The sequence below is a fragment of the Petaurus breviceps genome, unplaced genomic scaffold (genome assembly GCF_028583685.1).
Source record: "Petaurus breviceps papuanus isolate PSGF00001 unplaced genomic scaffold, PetGlider_PUasm1.0 208, whole genome shotgun sequence".
Lineage (NCBI taxonomy): Eukaryota > Metazoa > Chordata > Mammalia > Diprotodontia > Petauridae > Petaurus > Petaurus breviceps.
In genome coordinates, this window is record NW_027185852.1 from 19690726 (window position 1) to 19711626 (window position 20901).

Below are 20901 nucleotides of genomic sequence, written 5' to 3' on the forward strand. Positions count from 1 at the left end.
CTCTTCTTAGCCCCCCCACCACCCACGGTGGAAAAAAAATACTAATGGAAGTTGATTCTCGGCCCGGTGCCTGATACAGTGTTGCGCGGAGCTGCAGAGGTAAACCTGACCCGCAGCCCAGCAGCTGGGCGGCCTGCAGTCCGGCTCTATCCCAGGCGTCTGGGGCTTCTCCGGGGATCCCAGGCTCCCCAGGTGGTTTTGCAGAAGGACACCCCGATTTCATCCCCTCCCCGCCAGAGCTGTGTTTGTGTCTTTTCCCCGCCCCGCCCCCCGACTTCTCATCTCCGGCTAGCTTTCGCCATTCTGAACGCTAGGGGCTCCCGGATCCCAACTTGAGAAAACTTTGCCTTTCCCGAGCCTCGGAGTTATTTATTTATTTATTTTTTTTAGGAAAGGGGGTGGGGGGAAATGTGGCCTTAATTATCCTACGTCTTAGGCAGCTTAAGGAAGGGGTTGTGCTTTCGAAATCCCATCCGAGCCAAGTGAGGAGGGAGAGAAGGGGGGGCTGCAGAAGGCGACGGTGAAATAAAAGTGCCGAAAACCTCCGGGGCGATCCCAGAGTTCGGAGGCAGCCTGAGCCGCGGGCGCAGCCCCTCTGGGACAGCCGGCTCCCGGCCCGCGACCTCCGCGATCGCTCTGCTCGCCCTGGGCTACCATTCATTAAGGAGCCAGCTGCCGGGGGCGCGGTACACGCGCGCACACACGCACACAAACACGCCGCGCACTCGCACGCACACGCACAGCTCCGGGATTCGGACGAGCCGTAGTTTGGCGAAAAGTTTCTGGGCTGAGTTGCTTTTTCCCCCTTTTTTTTTCTTGCTGCCTCAGCCTCCTCCCACTGTGGACGTCTCGGGGCTGGGGAGAACCGAAGGAGACAGCCAGGAGGAGCGAAGCTCGGACCCCAGCCCGCTGCCAGCCCGACTGCCTCTCGCCTTCGGCGGGCCCGGGAGGAGCTTGGTCGCCTCTCAGCCCCGGCGGCGGCGGGGCGCCGAGCCCCGGACTCGGGTGCCTGCCTCCCGGCTCGCAGGCTCTGACTGGCGGCGGGTGCTGACCTCGGAGCCTCGGACCGTGTCCCAAACACCATGCAGAACTACAAGTACGACAAGGCGATCCCGCCCGAGAGCAAGAACGGGGGCAGCCCGGCCCTGAACAACAACCCCGGGAAGGGCGGCCGCAAGCGAGTGCTGCTCATCTGCCTCGACCTCTTCTGCCTTTTCATGGGTGAGCGAGCTGCCGAGCCGGGCCCTCGGCTCCTGCCCCTGCCCCCGGACCCCGCGTCCCATCCCTGCCCCGCCAACTGTGCGCGCCCCGGCTCCTAACTCCTTCCTGCCCCGGCCCAGCTCCGAGCTCCTCCCCCGCTCCGCACCGCTTGGGCTCGGGGTGTCCCGTGCAGTAGCTGCCCCACGATGCAAGGTAGGGGCTCGGGGCTCGACTGCAGCAGCTGTACCTGTGGCTGGAGCTCAGAGTCCCCGCAGTCTTGGGACAGGAGTTTGGCAAGTGCCAGCTCCCTGCCCGGGGAAACTGGGGGAAGGACCAGGCTGCTGTCCCCCAAGATCCGGAGCAAGGGCTGAGGAAGAGGGGCCAGGACCCCGCGAAATGGATGACCCTGTGTCTCTCCGGGCCCGGGGTAAACACAGCAGCCGTCTCTCCTCTCCTCCATACCCCTGGCCTGGCGCTTCTCGCTTGGCAGAGCCAAGCACGCTTTCTGCCCCCATCCCGAGTGTGTTCCAGGCGCACCATCTCACCTGGAGCTCAGCTTACCACTGGGACCGCTGGGCTCCTGTCATATGGGGGGGGGGGGGGGGACGAGGGCCTGAGCGGATAGGATTGCGGGTGGGGTGCGGTCCTCACTTTTTAGCTGCTGCCTGGGGCCTCCATAGGAAATATGGAAAAGTTGGAAGGGGGCAGGGGAAGAGCTCGAGCTTCCGTAGCTGCGGAGCGCCACAAAGGATAACATCTGTCTTCCCAATTGAATATCTTTAAAGGGCCCGTGGAGCCCTGGGACCCCAGCCTCCTTGGAAAGGGATTTATCCCTCCAGCATATAGGAATTGAAGTGATGGGGGAGGTCGGAGACTGGATGGGGCTCCCTCAGCTTCTCCTGTGTGCTCTGGCTTCCCCCACTAGTTCCATCCCCCCAACCCAATCTCCCCCCCCCCCCCCCCCCCCCCCACCCCAACCCCCCCCCCCCCCCCAAGCAGGGCACCTAGGGGTGCCACCAGATCCAGCCTAGGAGCTGTCTTCTACCTGGGGCCACCACTTAAGCTACCCAGAGCTCGCGATGCTAGAGTTGCTGTGATTGGGGAGGAGGGGTGGGAGGGTAGTAAGCAGGAGTTGTAAAAGGAGTGTGGCCCCTTTAAGACCAAACAGCTCTAGGTGAAATAATGCAAATAAGGCAAGAGAGGTCACTGGAGGTCGGCAAACATATCCCCGTCCCCTTGCACTAAATTGCGATTAGGAGTTAAACTGCTGTGTAAAGGAATTGCCTCGGTGGGCCAAATCCTGGGCCCCTCTTATTATCTTGCACTGGGAGCCGATTAGCAATTAAATTAAAACCTTAACTTGGGGGGGGGGGAGTCTGCCTGTAGCGGTGGGCTGCAGCCTGGGAAAGTAGGTCCTTGCAATCGGGCTATTTACTGCCAACCTGCTGGAGCGGGCATTTTGGGCCCTGGTGTTTACCTGGATGTTGGTTTTGCTTTGGGGGTGGGGGGAGACTATGAAGACCTTTGGAGTCCCCCACCCCATTCCCAGTAAATGAATTCCATGTGGATGAGAATCCTTGCTCTGAGCGAACAAAAGTACTTTGCAAGTTGTTTGGGAAAGGGGAGTCGAGATTCTAACTCTGTTGCTGTTTGGTCCCTGGGGACAGCTTGGTGATTTGGGAAAGCAGCAGCTTGACAGGTTTTTGTGTCAGTGTCATTGTTTTTCCTCTGGTCTGTGGACTTCAGTTTCTGAAGCATTTTCCAGGGACCCTGGATTTTTATTAGGGGGGAAACTCGGTTTGGGGAAACCCTCCTTTTTTTGATATTCCTAGGACAGCAAGGAGTTTGGAAAGAAACCATTGTTGCAAAGCAAGAAATAGATAAATAGCAGTTTTTCAGTACTCTTATTGACTATTTTTGTTACCTTAACTTTCAGATATAGTGTTCCCTCTCCACTACAATAAGCCAGATCTTGTCATGACGACAAACAAAAATTAATAAAAAAGGAAATAGTGAAGAAAATTATCCTTGTGGCCTTGGGTCCTCAGTTTCCTCATCTGTAAAATGAAGGACATTGGACTAGAGGGTCTCTCCATCTATGAACCTGTGAATTATCAATGTGACAAATACTGTGTTAGGCACTAGGAATGCGGAAACAAACATGACAGCCCCTGCCTTAGGGAGATTTCACTTTACCTGGGGAAGAAGCTAGCCTCTTAAACTGATGCAAAGTTGTCAAACTCTGGAGGGTGGGATCATAAGGGAATCGGGAAAGGTTTCCCCTGGAAGGTGTCAGCATAGGAGACAACCTTTGCATGACAGTGGCAAGATGGAAATGACTTGTGTGAAGAACAGGTTCTGCTAAATAACTACCTGTGGGGTTTGCATCAAGTCCAAGACTCAGTTTCATCATCTGTAAAATGAAGGGGTTGGCCCAGCTGATCTTAAGGTCTGGTAAACCTCTGGCTTTCTATATTCCAAAGTCTAACCCTCAGTGTTTGGACGCTCCCTCCCAGGTCTGACATGCTGTGTGTTCAATGGTCTACCTTTCTGCCTTCTGGGTTAACTCTTGTGATCCCATATTGTTATATCCCAAAGTCACCCTCCCCACACCTGGCTTTGTTTATTTTTAACTTTCTGGTTTTCTCCCCAACCCAGTTGTATTGTGTAAGGGGTCTGCTTTTACTAATGAAAAAGCACACCTACCTTTTTGGAGCCCAGCCTCAGGGGTTGGGATTTCTTTGAAAACTGGGACAATAGAGTGACTTTCTCTGATGATGCAACTCCTTGTCCTAGGTACTCAGAAGCATACATGTCCAACAAATGACAGGATTACTGTCTACCCTGACAGCTTTGGCATGAAATTCCCCTTCAAAAGGCCTTTAGAGTGATGGGTAAACATCCAATTGAGAAATTCATGCAGGAAAGCTCTTACTTGACTTCCAAGAGAAAAATTAATAACACAAGAGCATGTGATTTTAATATTCCACACGCCACAGTCTTTTGTGGGCCAAGAGGGGGGAGAATGTTTCTCCGCATTTTGCCTAAGCCTGTCAGTTTGATTTAATTTTTTTGTAGCCTATTGATCATATGGTCTGGATTACAGGGCACTAATATATTAAGAAGAGACACATAGTTTTCTGTTTACTTTCCCACAGGAATATATACCAGTCCAGGAAGCTGCATCCCTCCCCATATCTGGAAAAAGGAAAATCACTGATGTGCTGTAGAAAAGTTATATAAATGGAAACCATGCAACTAGATTCACTTTTTCATTTACCTTTTAGAATGTTAAATTCTTGGTTAAATTAAAAAAACAAGGGAAAACAAACCCAAAAAGCTCACTCTAGCTTGGGGTACTGAGGATTTAGGCGACATGTGTATTTCTGGGTAGGGTAAAGTTAATCATTGCCCACAAAAGGGCTATAGCTTTGCCTAATAAATGCTTTCAAATTAGTTTGGGAGTGTAGCCTTCTCTGGGAGGTTTTGGCTTCTCATCAGTCAATTAACTGGTAATGGGAGTCAGTAAGATTTAAGAGCCTTGATTGAGAGCTGGAAGGGGCCCTAGGGATCATCTGGTCCAACCACCCCTGTCCCTTCCCCTGTTTTACAGATGAGGAAACTGAGGCCCAGCAAAACTAAGTGACTTGCCCAAGGCCACACAGGCAGAAAATACTTGGACAGGATTCAAATCCCTGACCCCATATCCTACATCCTTGACTGGGGACCCCGCTACCTTTTTTGTATAATGCTGTATAGTTTAATCAGTCCCATTTCTAGACATCTCCTTTAATTTTTACTACAGCCCTGTTAATATATAGGTAGCAGGAGTATCTTTATCCCCATTTTTGAGATAAGAAAGCTGAGGCTTTAAAATGTCTTGCTCAGTGCTGTACCGCTGTGGCATAGTGCAGGGAAGTCTGTTTGTTTCCTATAGAGCATGAAGTAAAAAGTACCAGGTAAGACAGAGTAAAACTCATCAACTATCCCGAAGATTGTGGGTTGAGAGATGAAAAAGATCTCACAAGCCACCATTATTTATTAACCTGTCTGCTTCAGTTTCCTTACTTGTCAAGTGGGGACAATAAATGGCAGCCTACCTCCTGGGGTTTTGGGTGAGGATCTACTGAGATGATATGGACCCAGTAGGTTCTTAATAAATGCTTGTTCCTCTTCCCTCCACAGTTTTACAAGTGGGGAAACTGAGACTCAGAGAGATTTGTGACTTGCCCAGGGGCCACACAGTGGAGCCGGAATTCCCATTCAGGTCTGACTTTTGCAGTTAGTACTTTTTGTCTCTAAGTACAATCTCTTCTCTGTTTTTCAGAAGAGATCCTTTGGTTCCCTGGGGCTGTTTTTGGTCTCTCCTAGGCTTGATGTCCTATTGGGTTTGATGCCCTACCAAGCAGTTGGTGAGGATGGGGAAAATTCAAGGAAGCAGGTGTTGACTCAGAAAATCATGGCCTTCTGTTTCCTGTCAGCCAGAACCATAATTAAACAAGGTCGTCTATTATGCTGATGTGCAGGCACGGAGGGACAAGGTCAGCTAGGTAAAGGTATTGAATTCCAGCTGATTGGGAATGTCAAGTTGAGCCCAGTGATCAGGCAGTTGCTGGAAACCCCTGACATTTCCTTGACTCGTTTGCAACGATGCACAGAACTAGTTGCCCAGGATCAGTTTTTTATCTTAATTAGTGTACAGATGTGCAGTTTTAGAATTTGGTGCTGCATATTGAATGCCTGAGAATAACTGGAGGATTCATTTTAAAACAACTTTAATTTAGTTCAAATTTAAACTTTGAGTGAGACAGGAAGCAGTGTGGGGGATGGGACAGAGCTTTCCCCCCCGAAACAGTTCATGAGACTGGAAGCCAGAAGATCCAAGCACCAATAGAATGTACACGTTCAGAAAGATCTCAAAGCACATGCAGTATTAGACCTGGAAGAATATTGAAACCTAGAACACAGACTAATAGCACTAAAAAGCACATTTGAACCTAGAATGTTAGAATACACAGTCACAGTGTTAGAGCTGGGAGGGACCTTAGAACATGGGATGTCATGAAATGTCAGGATTTAGGACCGAGAATGTTAGAGAGAGGCGCTTAAAACAGGGAATGCCAGAGCCAGGAGGGAGCTGAGAACAGAGAATAGGAAATCTTGGAGGGATCTTAACAGTGTAGAATGCCGGAATATTTGTTGTTCAGTCATACCTGACTCTCCATGGCCCCATTATTTGAAATTTTTCTTGGCAAAGATACTGGAGTGGTTTGCCATTTCCTTCTCTAGCTTTACACTTTATACTTTACAGATGAGGAAACTGAGGCAAACAGGGTTATGGGACTTACCCAGGGTCACACAGCTAGGAAGTGTCTGAGGTTAGATTTGAACTCAGGTCTTCCTGATTCCAGGCCAGATGCTCTACCTGCTGCTCCACCTAGCTGCCCTGATGCAAGAATATATAGTCACTCATGTGTTTGAGGAACCTGAGAAGTCAGTCAGTCCAACTCCCTCTTTTACAGAGTAGGAAAAAAGAGACCCAGAATGAGGAAGAGGGTTTTGCTTAAAATCGCACATTGTCAAAGTTGGGAGTAGAACTCAAGTCTCCTGATTCCAGGTTTAGCCCCATCTTCTTGCCTAAATGCTTATGGGAAATCTTGCCAGTTCTGTGGCCACTGGTTACTGCCTTTTTACTTCCTTGGTATTTCATCGTCTAGTTTTGACTCTGCCACGAATTAACTGTGCCATGCTGACCAGGTACCTTTCCAGCTCTGGGCTCTGGATTTTTCTCCCTCTAATACAAGGCAGCTGCATTACAAGATAACAAAAGTGTCTTCCAATACCAACATTCTGTGGGACTTAGGACTTCATGAGCTGCTCTGTGTACGTTTCTGAATTCAATAGATGAAGTATATTTTTTTTAAGAAACAGCAATAACTAGAAGGGAGATTTCTCTTTTACCATAGTCTAGTTTTGTGCAAGCAGAGGAAGAAATCCGGTGTTTAATCTAGGGCTTTGCTCCTTGAGCTGGACAGACCTCTAACTCCATCTGTGATAGAGTATTCCTAATTGTGTTTGTGGATGGAAGAGAAGATGGGGGCAGAATTTGGGGGTCTTCCTTATCTGGAGATAGTAAGCCCTTGAGGGCAGGGAATGTTTCATTTTTGTTTTCTATATCTAATACTGGCATAGTGTATCCTTAATAGATGTTTGTTGATTGCTCAGTAGGAAAAAGCATGGAAAAAAGGATAGAGAATGCTTCCTGAGAACATTTTGAAGCCTATTAAAATATAATTTATGAGTTGGAAGGGAACCCAATGTCAGCTAATCCAATACATAGTTGAAGCTTCACTTGAATACCCCTTTTGACAGAGAACTCACTATCTCTCCCAGTAGCTCATTCCATTATTGGAAAATTAATCTCTAGGAAGGTTTTCCATCTTGATGTCAGACCTGAGAGGGACCTTATTATAGGAGAATGATCAAAGCTGGGAGAAAACCTTTGAGATAGGCAATGAATTCCAATCTCATTTTATAGATGGGAACACTGAGGCCTATAGAGGGAGGTTGAGTAGTTCAGTGTCACAAAAGATGGCAGTGACAGAGCTTAGCTCCCCTAAGCTCTTAATTCTTTTGCTTTTAGGCCACCATGGCTCACCTTTAAACCTAAACCATTGATGACCACCTCAGAGATGTCACTTCTGTAATGAATTACCTTCTGGCGTTGTGCCAGCGTATTAAAGGTGATAGAGAATACTTTCAAGCCAGCTAACTCCAAAGAAAACATTCTAGAGATAGGATATACATGATTTTGAGGGAAGATGCCCAGGCTGGGGAAGCAGGTCAGGCAGCTAGACCTTTGGGCTGGCTCTGATTGGTTTTGTGACAGGTAAGAGTGCCAGGTTCCATTTTCTGAGCCTTGGTTTCCTCACATCTAACTGAAGAGACGGAACGTGAGGCTCCCTAATGCCCCTCAGTTCTGACATTATAGATTTTAAGGCCCCTCCCAGCTCTGACGTTATATTTTCAGGTCTTTCTGTGACCTGAAGATACGTTCCTGTTCTTAGCTTCTGTGTTCTAGGCTGCTCTTACACTGTCATGTTCCTTTTTAGCTGTAATATCCCATGTTCTAATATCCTAAAGTTTCTTCCCATGTCTAATAGTCTGTGTTCCAACAGTCTATGTTTTAAGGACCTTTCTAACACCAAAGTTCTATGAATTATTTGAAATCTTGCTGCTGAAATGTGAAAAATGGATTCTGATAGCAAAGAATGGGTGACCGGCCCTCAGGATATGGGGTCCACTTCCTTTCTCTTACCAACAGGTTAGCTGGTAATCCCCTCTTAGTTTCTTAGACAGCTATGAAAGCCCAGTTCCCATCCCCCACTTCCTCCTTCAGTGACTGACCCACTCATCTTGTCTTATGCTCACGGTTTGGGGAAACACTTTGAGTGGCACCTGTTCCTTGAAGGGGAAGTACTCAATCTCCTACTGTCTTTGCCTTTTTCGTGTTTGCTTCTTGTCCGTTCCTGTATAAAAAGCCTGGGGGCCAGGAAGGTATGGGTTTGAATCTCACTTCGGTTGTTCCATTCTCCTGGAAAGAAGCCTGAATACACACCAGAGTCTTCCTTTTTCAGAAGAGGAGGGTGGAGACGTTTAAATCATAAGCTCATAAGACCCCTGGGGCTCCCTCAGTCAGTTGTGGGGAGATCTGGTGATTTGAAGCCAGGCCTCCATGTTACACATACATGTCCTCGGCTCTTGACCCATCTTGACCTGTTTTTTCTAGCTGGCTCAGCTTCTCCCATGCCTTCTGGATGCCTCGCTGGAAGGAGTGGGGCAGGGGTGCTTACTGCTCTTTGTACTGTCTTCATTGGAGCTTAGATTTGAGCAAGGTCACTACTCTGTGTCCTTCCCCCCCTCATCTTACAGATGAGGAGACTGAGACCTAAGAATGTTGATAGAAACTTTCCCGGGTTCCTGGATTTGAAATCCAGTCTTCTGTCTCCAAGTCCAGGACTTTTTCCACCATCCCCTCAAAAGGAACTAATTTCATTGTCCTATTTGTTCTCAGTCATAAAACATAAATCCAAGAAGGGGCCTTAGAACATGCAGTGTTAGAGCCCTGACCTTAGAACTTAGACCGTCTGAACTGAGAGGGTTCCTCAGGCGCAGAATGTTAGAAGGAGGAAGAATTTTAGAGCAGAGAATGCCAAAACTTGGACGGAGCTTAGAACAAAGATTATTAGAGCCAGGAGGCGCTTTAGATCATAGAACATTAGATTGTCATGCTGGAAATGACCTTAGAACAGAATATTGAAACTCCAAGGACACGTGGAGATTGTTCAGGCACCGGGTTCTTTGCCTGAGGTCTGTGAATTTTTTTTTTTGTAATATTCTGTATTTCAGTATATGTAGATTCCTTTTAGTTCAATTTCATTATTTTGGTATTTAAAACTATTATCTTGAGAAGGGGTCCATAGGTTTTACCAGACCCGTCGAAGGGGTGGGATCCATGGCTCAGAAAAGGTTAAGAACTCCAATCTAATCTAACCCCTTCATTTTATGGATTCAGTTCAGTTTAACAAACAAATGTTTGTTCATTCACTTTAGCAAACAAATGTAAAACATGCTGTGTATGTGGTAGATTAAGAAACTGTTGACCACAGAAGGGTCATACAGGGTCACACAGCAGATAAGTGATCCACATGCTCAGGTACATGCCTTCTGATAGGGGGTTATTCCCCTTATACTTGGTCACTTCTCAGTCTGTCTTGATTATGTTTTCATATCCATGTGAATTTTGATGTTTCCTTTTGATATTTATTTCCAGGGAGATGTCCCCACCCCACCCTCTGTCCCCACTCCCATGACTGAGGTTAAAAGCGAGTCAAACAGATGCAGCTTTGAGTTAATGCCAGTGATTCCCAACATCATTAGGACTGGAGGCCTTGAAGCCCCAGATAGGTGCATCAGATAGGTGACTGACATCACTTATCTCTGAGCTGGTGCTATCTTGGAAACAGCTGCCTGGGACATATTTGCTTCTAGAGATGACGGCGTTGAGCCTGACAGTCATTGGTTACTTGATGCCACTTGTCAGGCAGTTGGGTATAGTGGGAAAAAGTCATGGGCAAACATGGGTTCAAACCCCCATTCTATCATTAACTCATTAGGTAACCTTGTCAGCTGTTACCTCTCTAACAAGCTTCATGGGTAAAAAAAGAAGGGGTGGCCCTAGATGATTGCCAGAACTCCCGTCCAATTTCAGCACTTTGCAGTATAGTGAAAAATGCATCAGAGATGGGTTGGGCCCCCATTGTAAAGAGCCACCATTCACTCTGTCAGAAAACAAGTATTTATTAAGCTGATCTTTGTTTCAGGCACTTGTCCCATGCAAGTTCAAAGACTGAAATAGTCCCTACTTTCTAGGAGCATATATTTTAATGAGGAAGCTTACACAACCAGGAAAAAACCAAACAACTGGTTGGTCAATTAGAAATAAGGAAAACCTTAAATTCCATAGTGTTGGAGAAGACAGCTGGTCATGGATGGGTCTTCCCCTATATACAGGTTCCGAAATTCTAGCCTAAAATTCTGTAATGGTCATTGTCTCTAGAGATCACAAGACCAGAAGATCATAGGCTGGAGTTGGAAGGGACCTCAAAGATGTATAATCCAGAATTCTCATCTTACAGATAAGGAAACTCTCCTGAGGAGGTTGTGATTTTCCAGTGGTCACTGGTAGTATCAGAGGTGAGATTGAATCATAGGATTCCAAGCTGGAAGGGCCCTAAAAATCAGCTGGTTCAGCTCTTTTATTCAGATGAGGAAACTGAGGCCCACAAGAAAAAACTGACTTTCTCAAAGCCCCATAGGTAATAAGGAGCAGAGATGGAATTTGGATGTAGGATGGGAGAATGGCAAAATAGTATAAAATTCGGATGACACAAACACAGAAGATTTAAATTAAGAAATTGGGACTGGGGATGGGAGATGTATAAAGAGACCAGTGTGGCTAATGAGAAATTCACTAACACGTTTAAAAGGATGTGTCACGATGGTAGCCACAAGGAGAGGGGTAACCAAGGTTGAAGCTAAAAGAGAGTCACCATCCTAAAAGAAAGTCGGGAGTGTTAATTACCTGGAGCTTTTAGTGGGTACTAACAACCTAATGGTAGACCAAAAAAAAAAGATAATAATTGGAAGCAAGAGAATGAGCAAAGAGGGCTTGTGCTAATGGAAAGCCAATATAGTTACTTAAAATTAAATCCCTCTTCATGTACAATGTCAATCCCATCAACAATGAAGTAAAACAGCATAAAAAAGTGAGGAATTGAAAATACCTGTGATCTATCCATGAGAACTTTTCCATTTGTAAAAAACAATGGTGCATGTATTCTTTACATCATGCAATGTTTTTGGTCTGTTTTGTTGCCTTTTGAAACTGCCTCCATTCATATGCTTGTAGTAACTCATTCTTTCCTTTCTTTTTTCTTCTTTCTGTGTCACTCAATACAGTCCTTTCCACATTTGTTTGAACTCTCTGTCTTTTCTTACAATGCAGTAGCGCTCTTTTATGTTCATATAACCAAATACCAGGCCACTCCTTGGTCACTGGGCATGTGTTTTGTTCTCGGAGTTTTGCTACAGATATTTTTGCTAGGAATATTTTTGCATAATTAGATCTTCTCTCATGGTCAATAACCTCCTTTGGGTATAAACCCAATAATGGAATTCCTGGGTCAAAGGGGACAAACAATTTTGTAACTTTGCTTGCATAATTCCAGATTGTTTTCCAAAATGGTTGGGCCAATCCTGTGCTCCACCAGCAGTGAATTAGTGACCTTAGGCTACATTAATCATTGAAAAATATCCATCCAGTCCTGTTGAACTCTGCCTTGATTAGACCACATCTGGAAAGCTGTGCTCCGATGGAGTGCAGTGTTTCAGGAATGGTGTGGCAGCCAGTAGGTTAGATTTAGTGGGGATACAAGTATTGTCTTCAAGTATTTGAAGGGGGATTCAGCTTGGTCCCAACTGGACACATTGGGTGGCAGAGGGGTACATTTAAGCTTGATGTCAGGCAGAACTTCCTAACAGTGAAGGCCATTCAAAAGTGAAATGGACTGCTTCAGAAAAGAAGGGATTCGCTGTCACTGGAGGTCTTTGAGCCTTTCTTGGGGATGTTATGGCTGTGACTCTTGTTCTGGCGTTGACTGACCCATAGTTGGGTTACCTTCTGGGGTACCTTCCAAATCTGAGATTTTGAGAATTTGTTCCTATGTAACCATAACCCTCCAGTCTTCCTGGGGGGTCTTGAGAGAAATCACAAGATGAAGATGATGATGATGATGGTGATGGTTGAGGTGATGGTAATGATAGTTTCCATTTATTGAGTGCTTTAGAGGCATTAGCTAATTTGATCCTCCCCGAAACTGTGAGATAGGGGAGTGATAATTGTATTATCCTCATTTTATGAGTGAGGAACCTGAGGCTCCAAGACGTTAATTAAGCAGCGTGCCCAAAGGTCACATGACTTGTAAAAGACAGAGCCAGGTATGAAACCCGCTTGTCTGGATACCAGGTCCTTAGAGCTGGGAGAGGACCCTTGGACATCAGGATTCTAGCAGCATCAGAAATTGAGAGCTGGAAAGGACTTTATTTTAGAAGGCACTAAATCCAGCTTTCTCATTTTACATATGAAGTAACTGAGGGCTGCTAGGTCCCCAGACTCTTCTAAGTGTCAGAGGGAGGATTTGAATCCAGGCTTTCTAATTCCCAAATCTAGCATCCATTACACCATGTTGTCCTCTGTTGACCTTTAGTGACTTTTCTTTCTAGTACAACCTTCTTTTGCAGGCGAGGAAATTGAGGCTCACAAAGAATGGTTTTTGGGGTAGAGCAAAGTGTTTTGTCCCCTGTGGTCACTGACTTCCTTTCTGTAACCTCAAGCCCTTAAGTGACTTCCTCCTGGTCACACCAAGCGTAAGCTGTGAAAGGGCTGTCCAGATGTAGCCCGGCCTACTCTAGAGTCGGTGTTTGCTGCTGTTTTCACTACGGTGAGGATCAGTTGTGTGTGAGCCCTTGAAACTCAAGGCAAAACTATTCAACCAAAAGCTCCGCATGGAGAAACTTTTGCAAGAAACTCTTGAACTATTTTTGTCTTTATTTGTTTTACCAAGGTGTGGCACAGAAGCCCAGGAGAGACAAAGATAAGAGAGAGGAGAGACAGAGAAAGAAGAGAGAGGAGAGACAGAGAGAGAAGAGAAAGGAGAGACACAGAGACAGTGTGTGTGTGTGTGTGTGTGTGTGTGTGTGTGTGTGCGCGCGCGTGTGTGTATTTTGAGGTTTGTTACCAATTAACTAAATTATATCCCTGGAGACTCAGCAAGGAAGTGAGGCAGAGTGAAGCATTGGGGTAAAAATCAGTGACATTAGAAGGTACCTGTTTACAGATCCTCAAACAGGGCCTAGCCATGATTGCCCAGACCCCAGGGAAGCTCTTCTCCTTGCTGGCCTCCCTGCACAGAACCCAAGAATTAGCGTGAAGTATCAATCAGCAGCATTTCCAGAGATACTACTTAAGTCTATATTTGCTTGTGTCTTTTAAGTGTAATTACAGTGCTTATGATTCCTGGGCTGCTTAAGGAACAATTTCCTGCCCCCCCACTTTTGCCCACCCCCTGATGGTGGGCAGTGGGCTTATTATCTCTCCATATAGGATTGCATTTCAAAAATATCTTTTAATTAACATAGCTAATAAATATGGTCTACTGGCCTGAGGTATTGTGGAAACAGTGCTGTACGGGGTCTCTGGATATCTGGGTTCTAGACTGAGCTCTGATTTATTTTGGTTTCATTTTGTTGTTGTTCAGTCATTTTATCTGACTCTTTGTCACCCCATTTGGGTTGTATCGGCAAAGACACTGAATGGGGTTGCCATTTCCTTCTCTGGCCCATTTTACATATGAGGAGACTGAGGCAAACAGGGTTAAGGGTCACACAGCTAGTAAGTGTCTGAGGCCATATTGGAGCTCAGGAAGATGAGTCTTCCTGATGCCAGGCCTGATGCTGTTTCCACATCACAACTTAGCTGCCCACTTCGTTTTAATACATTGGAATTTGAACTCAGCTCTTTGCACTCCAAATCTTAGCATCTCTGCTGATTCCAGAGACAGTGCTCTTAATGAAGCTCTTTTCTAACATACAGCCTAAATGTTTAGCCTGTTTGTGCATCCCTCTGTCTGCTTCTGGCTCTGCCCTCTGGGGCCAGGCTTAAACAGAGGTCTGATCCTTCCATGACAGCCTTCAAGGGTCATAGGCTTCAAAATGGAAGGAACATTAAGGTGTCCAGTCTAACACCCTCATTTTACAGATGAGGAAATGGAGATACAGAGTTGTAGTGTCTTTCCAGAACGACCCAGGGGGTTAGTATCCCAGGCAGGATTTGGACCCGGATCTTTCTGACTTCAACTCAAGTCCTCCACCCCCCATACCATGCTCTCCTCTTACAGTGCTTGGCACAACTTTCTTGTCCTACCCAAATCTTTTGTTCAGGTTAAACATTGTGGGTTACATGATGTCGAGCCGCCAGTTGACCCAGATTTGAAGTGCTGTCTCCAGGCTTTCCCAGTGGCCGTCCCTAGGCCTGGAATGCCCTCCCTCTTCTTCTCCATCATTGAGAATGCTTCTTTTCCCTCAAGGCTCAGCACAGGTACCAGAAGCCAGCCCAGCACTGCAAAATGGGGTAATTGGGACAAGCCTGTGCCCGCTCTGTGCATTTTGTTCCTCTCCTGTCCCCTGGTGACTCCCTAGCAGCCTCCCAGGGTGGCCACACGATAAGGCCGAGAAACCCGAACTATTTTTACACAAGCTGTTGGGGCTCTTAGCCTCTTCCTGGCAGTGGTCAGGGTCCCTTTCCTTGCTTTGGTTAAATCGGAAAACCCCAAGTTTCATGGTTCTGTGGCTGTGGAGGGAGCCCCCTCATTAACTGCACCAAAGAGCTTCACTCCCCCATCGGTTCCCACCCAACATGGCCATGAAGCGAGTAACCACCAGCCGGAAGTGGGTCTGCTGCTTCTCACATGCAGCGGGTTTGCTGAAAACCTGACCAGTCACTGTTTTGGGTCAAATTAAGCAAGTGCCCCTCCCCCTTCCTCCCCCTGCCCATCCATCCCTTCTGCCCTCCTCTCTTCTCTCTGATTCCCTCTCTTTTCTCTGTCTCTCCTCTTTCTCTCCCCTCTCTCTCTGTGTCTCTCCTCTCTCTCTTTCTCTCAGTCTCTGTCTCTCCTCTCTCTCTCTGTCTCTCTCTCTCTTCTGCCTACAATGCCAGACACTGCCATATGCATTCTGTATTTCCCACTTCTCATCTATCTTCCTTAAAGGAGTTAAATCTTAAGGAAGCAGCAGCATGCTGGGTAAAGGCCCCCACAGCCTGGCCAATGGATCCAGTGTGTTTTCTCCCCCATTGTAAGATTTCTCTTCAGCTGAGCATTGAATAATGGAGGGATTAGCATTTGAGCCAGCATATAAAGTGGGTCCTTTGCTCCCCCTCCTGCTGACCCTTTAAAAGACAAGTTCCAGGGCCTTTATTTCCTTGGTAGAATTGGCACAAAACCCTTGATAGACACACAGCCCTTGGTCGAATAGGCCTTGGGAGCAATTGCTTTGTGGAAACTGGTCATGCTCCTAATGAAAAGGCTTCTGGGAACCGGCGGCTGGGAACAGGCCCTGGTCCAGCTCTCCCATGAGTGTGGCAGGCTCTGTCTTCTTCTGTTCCCCCACTGCTTCCAGTTAACCAATGGGACTTGCCAGCCAGCCCACTGTCCTTGACCATTTTCTGTATGGGAATTCCCTCACAGGACTGGGGTCTCTGAAGTCCCTCTCAGTTCTGGGGTAAGGAGATGTAGAGACTTATACCGAGAGACAGAGGAAAGAAAACAGAATGGGGGAGGAGGGGAAGGGGCAGGGTAGGGACTGCTGCCTTTCTGGGTAGTGAGTTCCCTCTCACTGGAGGAATTCAGGAGCTTTGTGCACCGGGTTCTTGTTCAGGTGTGAGTTGGAGCACACAGGTGGTCTCAGACTCAGAAACAAAATGAATCCTTACAGGGGGCATTGTGACTTAAGAACAGGATCTGTGTTGCACTATTTTTAAAAATTCATCTTGTTCAACATTCCCCAATCACATTTTATTCGGGGACGGGGGGGGGGGGGGCACCATTTTGGCTAGAATTTGGACACATCTGGACTAGACCATCTCTAAGCTGCTGATCTCCCGCCTTCCTTACTTTTGTGGTTGTTTGGTTGTTTCAGTCATACCGGACTTTTCATGACTCCATTTGGAGTTTTCTTGGCAAAGACACTGGACAGGTTTGCTGTTTCCTTTTCCAGCTCATTTTACAGGTGAGGAAACTGAGGCAAACAGATTAAGTGATTTGCCCAAGTTCACACAGACAGTAAGTGTCTGAGACTGGATTTGAGCTCAGGAAGACGAGTCTTCCCAACTCCAGGCTCAGTGCTCACTCTCACTACTGTGTCCCCCTGCCGCACCCAACTTAGTCTAGTTATGCTTGCCCAGGTTGCCTTCACCATGGACTTTTTGGCCACAGAAACTCTCAAACACAACCTGCTGGGTTCCCGAGGACCTGTCACCTGCACAGACAGAAGAACAGAAAGTATGGAAGTGGTTATTTCCTTCCACGAGGAAGGACCACAAGCCTGGTCAGCTGATGGAACTGGAAACAAACAAAACACAAGATCACTTTAGAAAAACTCAAAATGAACGAGAATTTAGGTAAAACACGACTTTTCTTCTCTGGGCCTCCTGTCAGAGACAATTCCTTCCCCTTCTGAGATCTCAGTTTCTCCAGTTGAAGTGAGACAGAGTTGGTGATCCCTAAGGACTCCTGGGATATGCTGTGTTAAGTAAATAACTGATATTTCTGGACATTCTCCATCACATGGATGCTTTGAGGTTTAAAGGCCCTTTTCCCTTTAAGGCTCCAGCACCAATGCCTTCCAGTCTCTTCCGAGTCCCTGATAGCCTTCACCCAGTTCTCTCCCTTTCCTTTGATCTCATTTTATGCTGGCCTAATAATGGGGTCCTACCATTCTTGTAAAACACGTTTCTAGATGCTGTAACGCACTTAGGGCTGGGCGGCACCTTACAGCTCATCCAGGCCAACATGTTCATTTTCCCAAGGAGGAAACTGAGGCCCAAGAGGTGAGCTGGACAAGAATGCTCGGGTTGAAGTCGAGTGCTTCTGTTACCCTGGGTATTTTATAATAATAACAACAGTTAGCATTCAGGGTAGTGCCATAAAGTTTCAAAGTGTTTTACCAATATTATCTCATTTGATCCTCATAATGACCCTGAGAAGTTAGTGCTATTATTTTATCATTTTACAGAAAAAGACACCGAGGCAGACAGAGGTTAAATGACTTGGCCAGGGTTGTATGGTTAACAAGCATCTGAGACCACATTTGAACTAATTTTCTCTCTCCTCTCTCTGTCTCTGTCTCTGTCTCTCTCCTGTCTCTCAGTCTCTGTCTCCTTCTCTCTCTGCCCCCCTTTCTGCCTCCCATAAGGAGAATATCAGACATTCACCTTAAGGCTGGAGCCTTAAAATGTCTGAGTCACTTAGGGGCCTTAATGATGACTGTATGTCTTTCTGAGGTTTATAGTCACACAGACCTTTTGTCATTGCTAGCTTCTTCCCTACATACTGCCAGTGGCTGGAGGCTGTGACAGAGATCCCCCTTAGGGCAGACTTCAGTGCTGGCAGCATAGCCTCAGCTGGACTGGACAGTCTGTGGTGATGGGTTTCCAAGCTGGTCCTTTACCAGAGCACCTCACGTGATAGAGAAACATCCTGATACAGTGGGAAAGACTAAGGTGTTTGGTATCAAGAGAACCCAGGTTAAAATTCCTACCTTTTTATTTAGTGCCTGTGTGATCTTGGACAAATCCAACCCCTCATCTTAGTTTCTTCATCTTGAAAAATGCATCAGGGCCCCTGAAGACCTTTCCGTGTCTACACTGATGAGACTTTTTACAAAGTAAACAAGCCAGAATCAGGAAACACTTTGGCACTGAGAAAAGTGGGTGGGCAGCAAAGCAGGGTGGGGTGTGTGGAGATATAAGGGACAGATGAGAAAAGCCAGGATCCGAGGTCAGCTCAGGGGTCCAATTAGCCATGGGTATCACTAGGCTTGTGCTTAAAGGGAGGTAACCCAGGCAACTGGATTTGTCCAGCAAGAGTCCCTCTGCCCCCTTTATCCTTGACATGTGGTGCCAACCCTGACCTCTGTGCTGCTCTGAGTGAGCGGTAAGTTAGCTGTGGACAGCTCCCAGCTACCATGGGCATCCTCAAGATGGAAAACAGCTGTTTCTGCCCTTTGTTGGAATTGCAGAAATTTCCATTTGCTGCCATTGAGATGCAATAATGACAGCTCACATTTCTACGGTGCTTTCCACAAAGTAACCCCACAACATGGCTAGTGCAAGCTGATAGCACATTTTCCAGCTGAGGAAATTGTGGTGAAATGATTTATTCCACAGGCTTGGGGAGTGGCTATTGATGCAGCATTTTAGGGTTTGCAAAATGCTTTACATACATCGTCTTCATCTGAACTTTACTTCCACGTATTATTGTCTTCATTTTACAGTAGAGAAAACTGAGGCTCAGGGTTGTCAGCTAGTAACTGTTGGTAATGATATTCAAGTCCAGGCCCTCCTGCCTGTTCATACTGCCTTTCTCTCATGCTGCCTGTCACTGAACTAAGGAAAGGCAGATCAAGGACTCTCTGGATCATGCAGCAAGGAGGGCCCCCAGCCACCACAGTGTCCAGTACAGACAAGAGTTCCCTTAACAGCACACCAAATAATAAGCCAGCCTTGGCTTGAACACCTACAGTGACGGGGAGCTTACTGCCACCTGAGGCAGCTCAATTCACTTTGGGCTGGGTCTGATTTAAAAAAAATATCTATTAATGCCCTTTAAAAAAATTCCTGTCCTTTTCAAATGATTCCCACTCCCTCCCAACCCCCTTCCTTCCCCCACTGCCTTTGGAACCTTCCTTTTTAATAAAGAAATGTGACTAGGGAGATAGTGGGAAAAACTGTAGGCGTGGAATCTGGACCCAGGTTTGCATTCTGGCTTCATACTATTTAAAATTGATTAAAGGATGAAAGGAGATCGTTTTATGTGAAGCACAAACCTTAAAAAGTGATAGGTGAATGCCAGCTATACTGATTATAATTAAGGTTCTCATTCTAATCAGATACCAGATTTTCTTTTTTTTCTGGTAGCAATTAAACGCAAAGAGGTCAATTTAAAGCTGCTTTTGCAGCTCTTAAAAATGCCTTTTAAAAAACTCCCTCCTTTCTCTCCTACTTGAAAATTTCTTAACCTTAGATCAGGTCCTCAAATGAAAGTTTTGAAAATCGATTATGGCCCCCCAGACTGCTGCAGCCCCCTCCTTGCTGCCAAGGCCAGTGCTTTGGAGGGTTGGGGGAGTTGAGGGGAGCCAAGTTCAGGATCTGCTGATTTGGAGAGCCAGCTGAACAAAGAGGCTTTTGAGGAGAGAGGCTGGGCCTTGCCTATGCTGAGAGGAGCTAGGGCCTGGAAAATCCCCCTGGGACTTGGTGAGGTGTAGTAGGGACTCAGAGAGATCCATGGGGGAAACCGATAAGATTTCTCTGCACAATGTGGTTCTGTTTTAAAACTCTCAAAGGTAAATGTGTGTGTGTGTGTGTGTGTTTATCTGCATGTATTTCAGATGCTTCTCTCTCCACTGCCCCCTTAATCTTGTTGCCTGCACAGTGCCTGGGGAACGTGGGAGGGAAAGAACGAAAGAGAATGGAGATGCTCTTAGGGCCTGTTCTGCAGATGGCTGGTCTCTTTTCATGGCTCCAGTAGGGTTTCAAGAGAGAGTAGAGAGCCTCCCTTCATGATGAAGGAGCTTGTCTGCTCGTCTGTGGGCTCTGGGCAGGCGAGTGGGAAGGGGGGTGTTCTAGCCTGGGCTCTGCTGCTGGCTTGTAGAGGAGCCCAGCCTTCCCCCACGGAGTTGAAAGGGATGTTTAGGGAGTCACAGAAGGTGGGGGTTTAAGTACCAGCTCAAAGAGTTACTAACCTGGTAACTAGGCAGATGCATTCCTTCTCTGAGACTCAGTTTAGTCATCTGTTAACAATGAGGGGCTGGTCCAGGTGATCTGTTAGGTCTCTTCAGCACCATTTCCTTATTTTGAGGTTCCTCCCATCTCTGACCTCCCCTGTTCTAAGGCCCGTCCCATCTCTGACTTTCCCTGTCTTAAAGACCCTCCTAGTTCTGACTTTCTCTGTTCTAAGCTTTCAGACTTTTTTTTTTTAATGTTTGTCTTCTCTGAAACCATATTTTCCAGGTCCCTTGTTCAGTTGATAATTGATGAGAGAATTAATAGCCAGAGAGGTTTGAGCAGAAGAGCAAATCAGAGAGATTTAACTAATAATTGTTAAGGAAAAGGAAGTGATTATTATTTTTTGAAAAACAAAGCATTCTGCCTCTCTCCCTACCTCCTTCCCCCCCTCTCCCTCTCCCTCTCTCCTGCTCTCTCTATCTCTGTCTCTGTCTCTGTCTGTCTGTCTCTCTGTCTCTCCCCCTCTCTGCCTCTCCCCCTCTTCCTCTCTCTCTCTCTCTCTCTCTCTCTCTCTCTCTCTC

The 20901-nt window shown here is 46.7% G+C and overlaps 1 protein-coding gene across 1 annotated transcript in view; it reads left to right on the forward strand.

Annotated features, from left to right (window-relative positions):
- The first annotated feature begins 426 nt into the window (after nucleotides 1-426).
- The window catches only part of LOC138165308 (phospholipid phosphatase 3), an 82150-nt gene continuing 61675 nt past the window's right edge, over nucleotides 427-20901 (forward strand). The window contains exon 1 of the mRNA XM_069093491.1: nucleotides 427-1221. Within this exon, the coding sequence (XP_068949592.1) occupies nucleotides 1083-1221 (139 nt within the window). The 5' untranslated portion in view covers nucleotides 427-1082. The remainder of the gene's footprint in view (nucleotides 1222-20901) is intronic.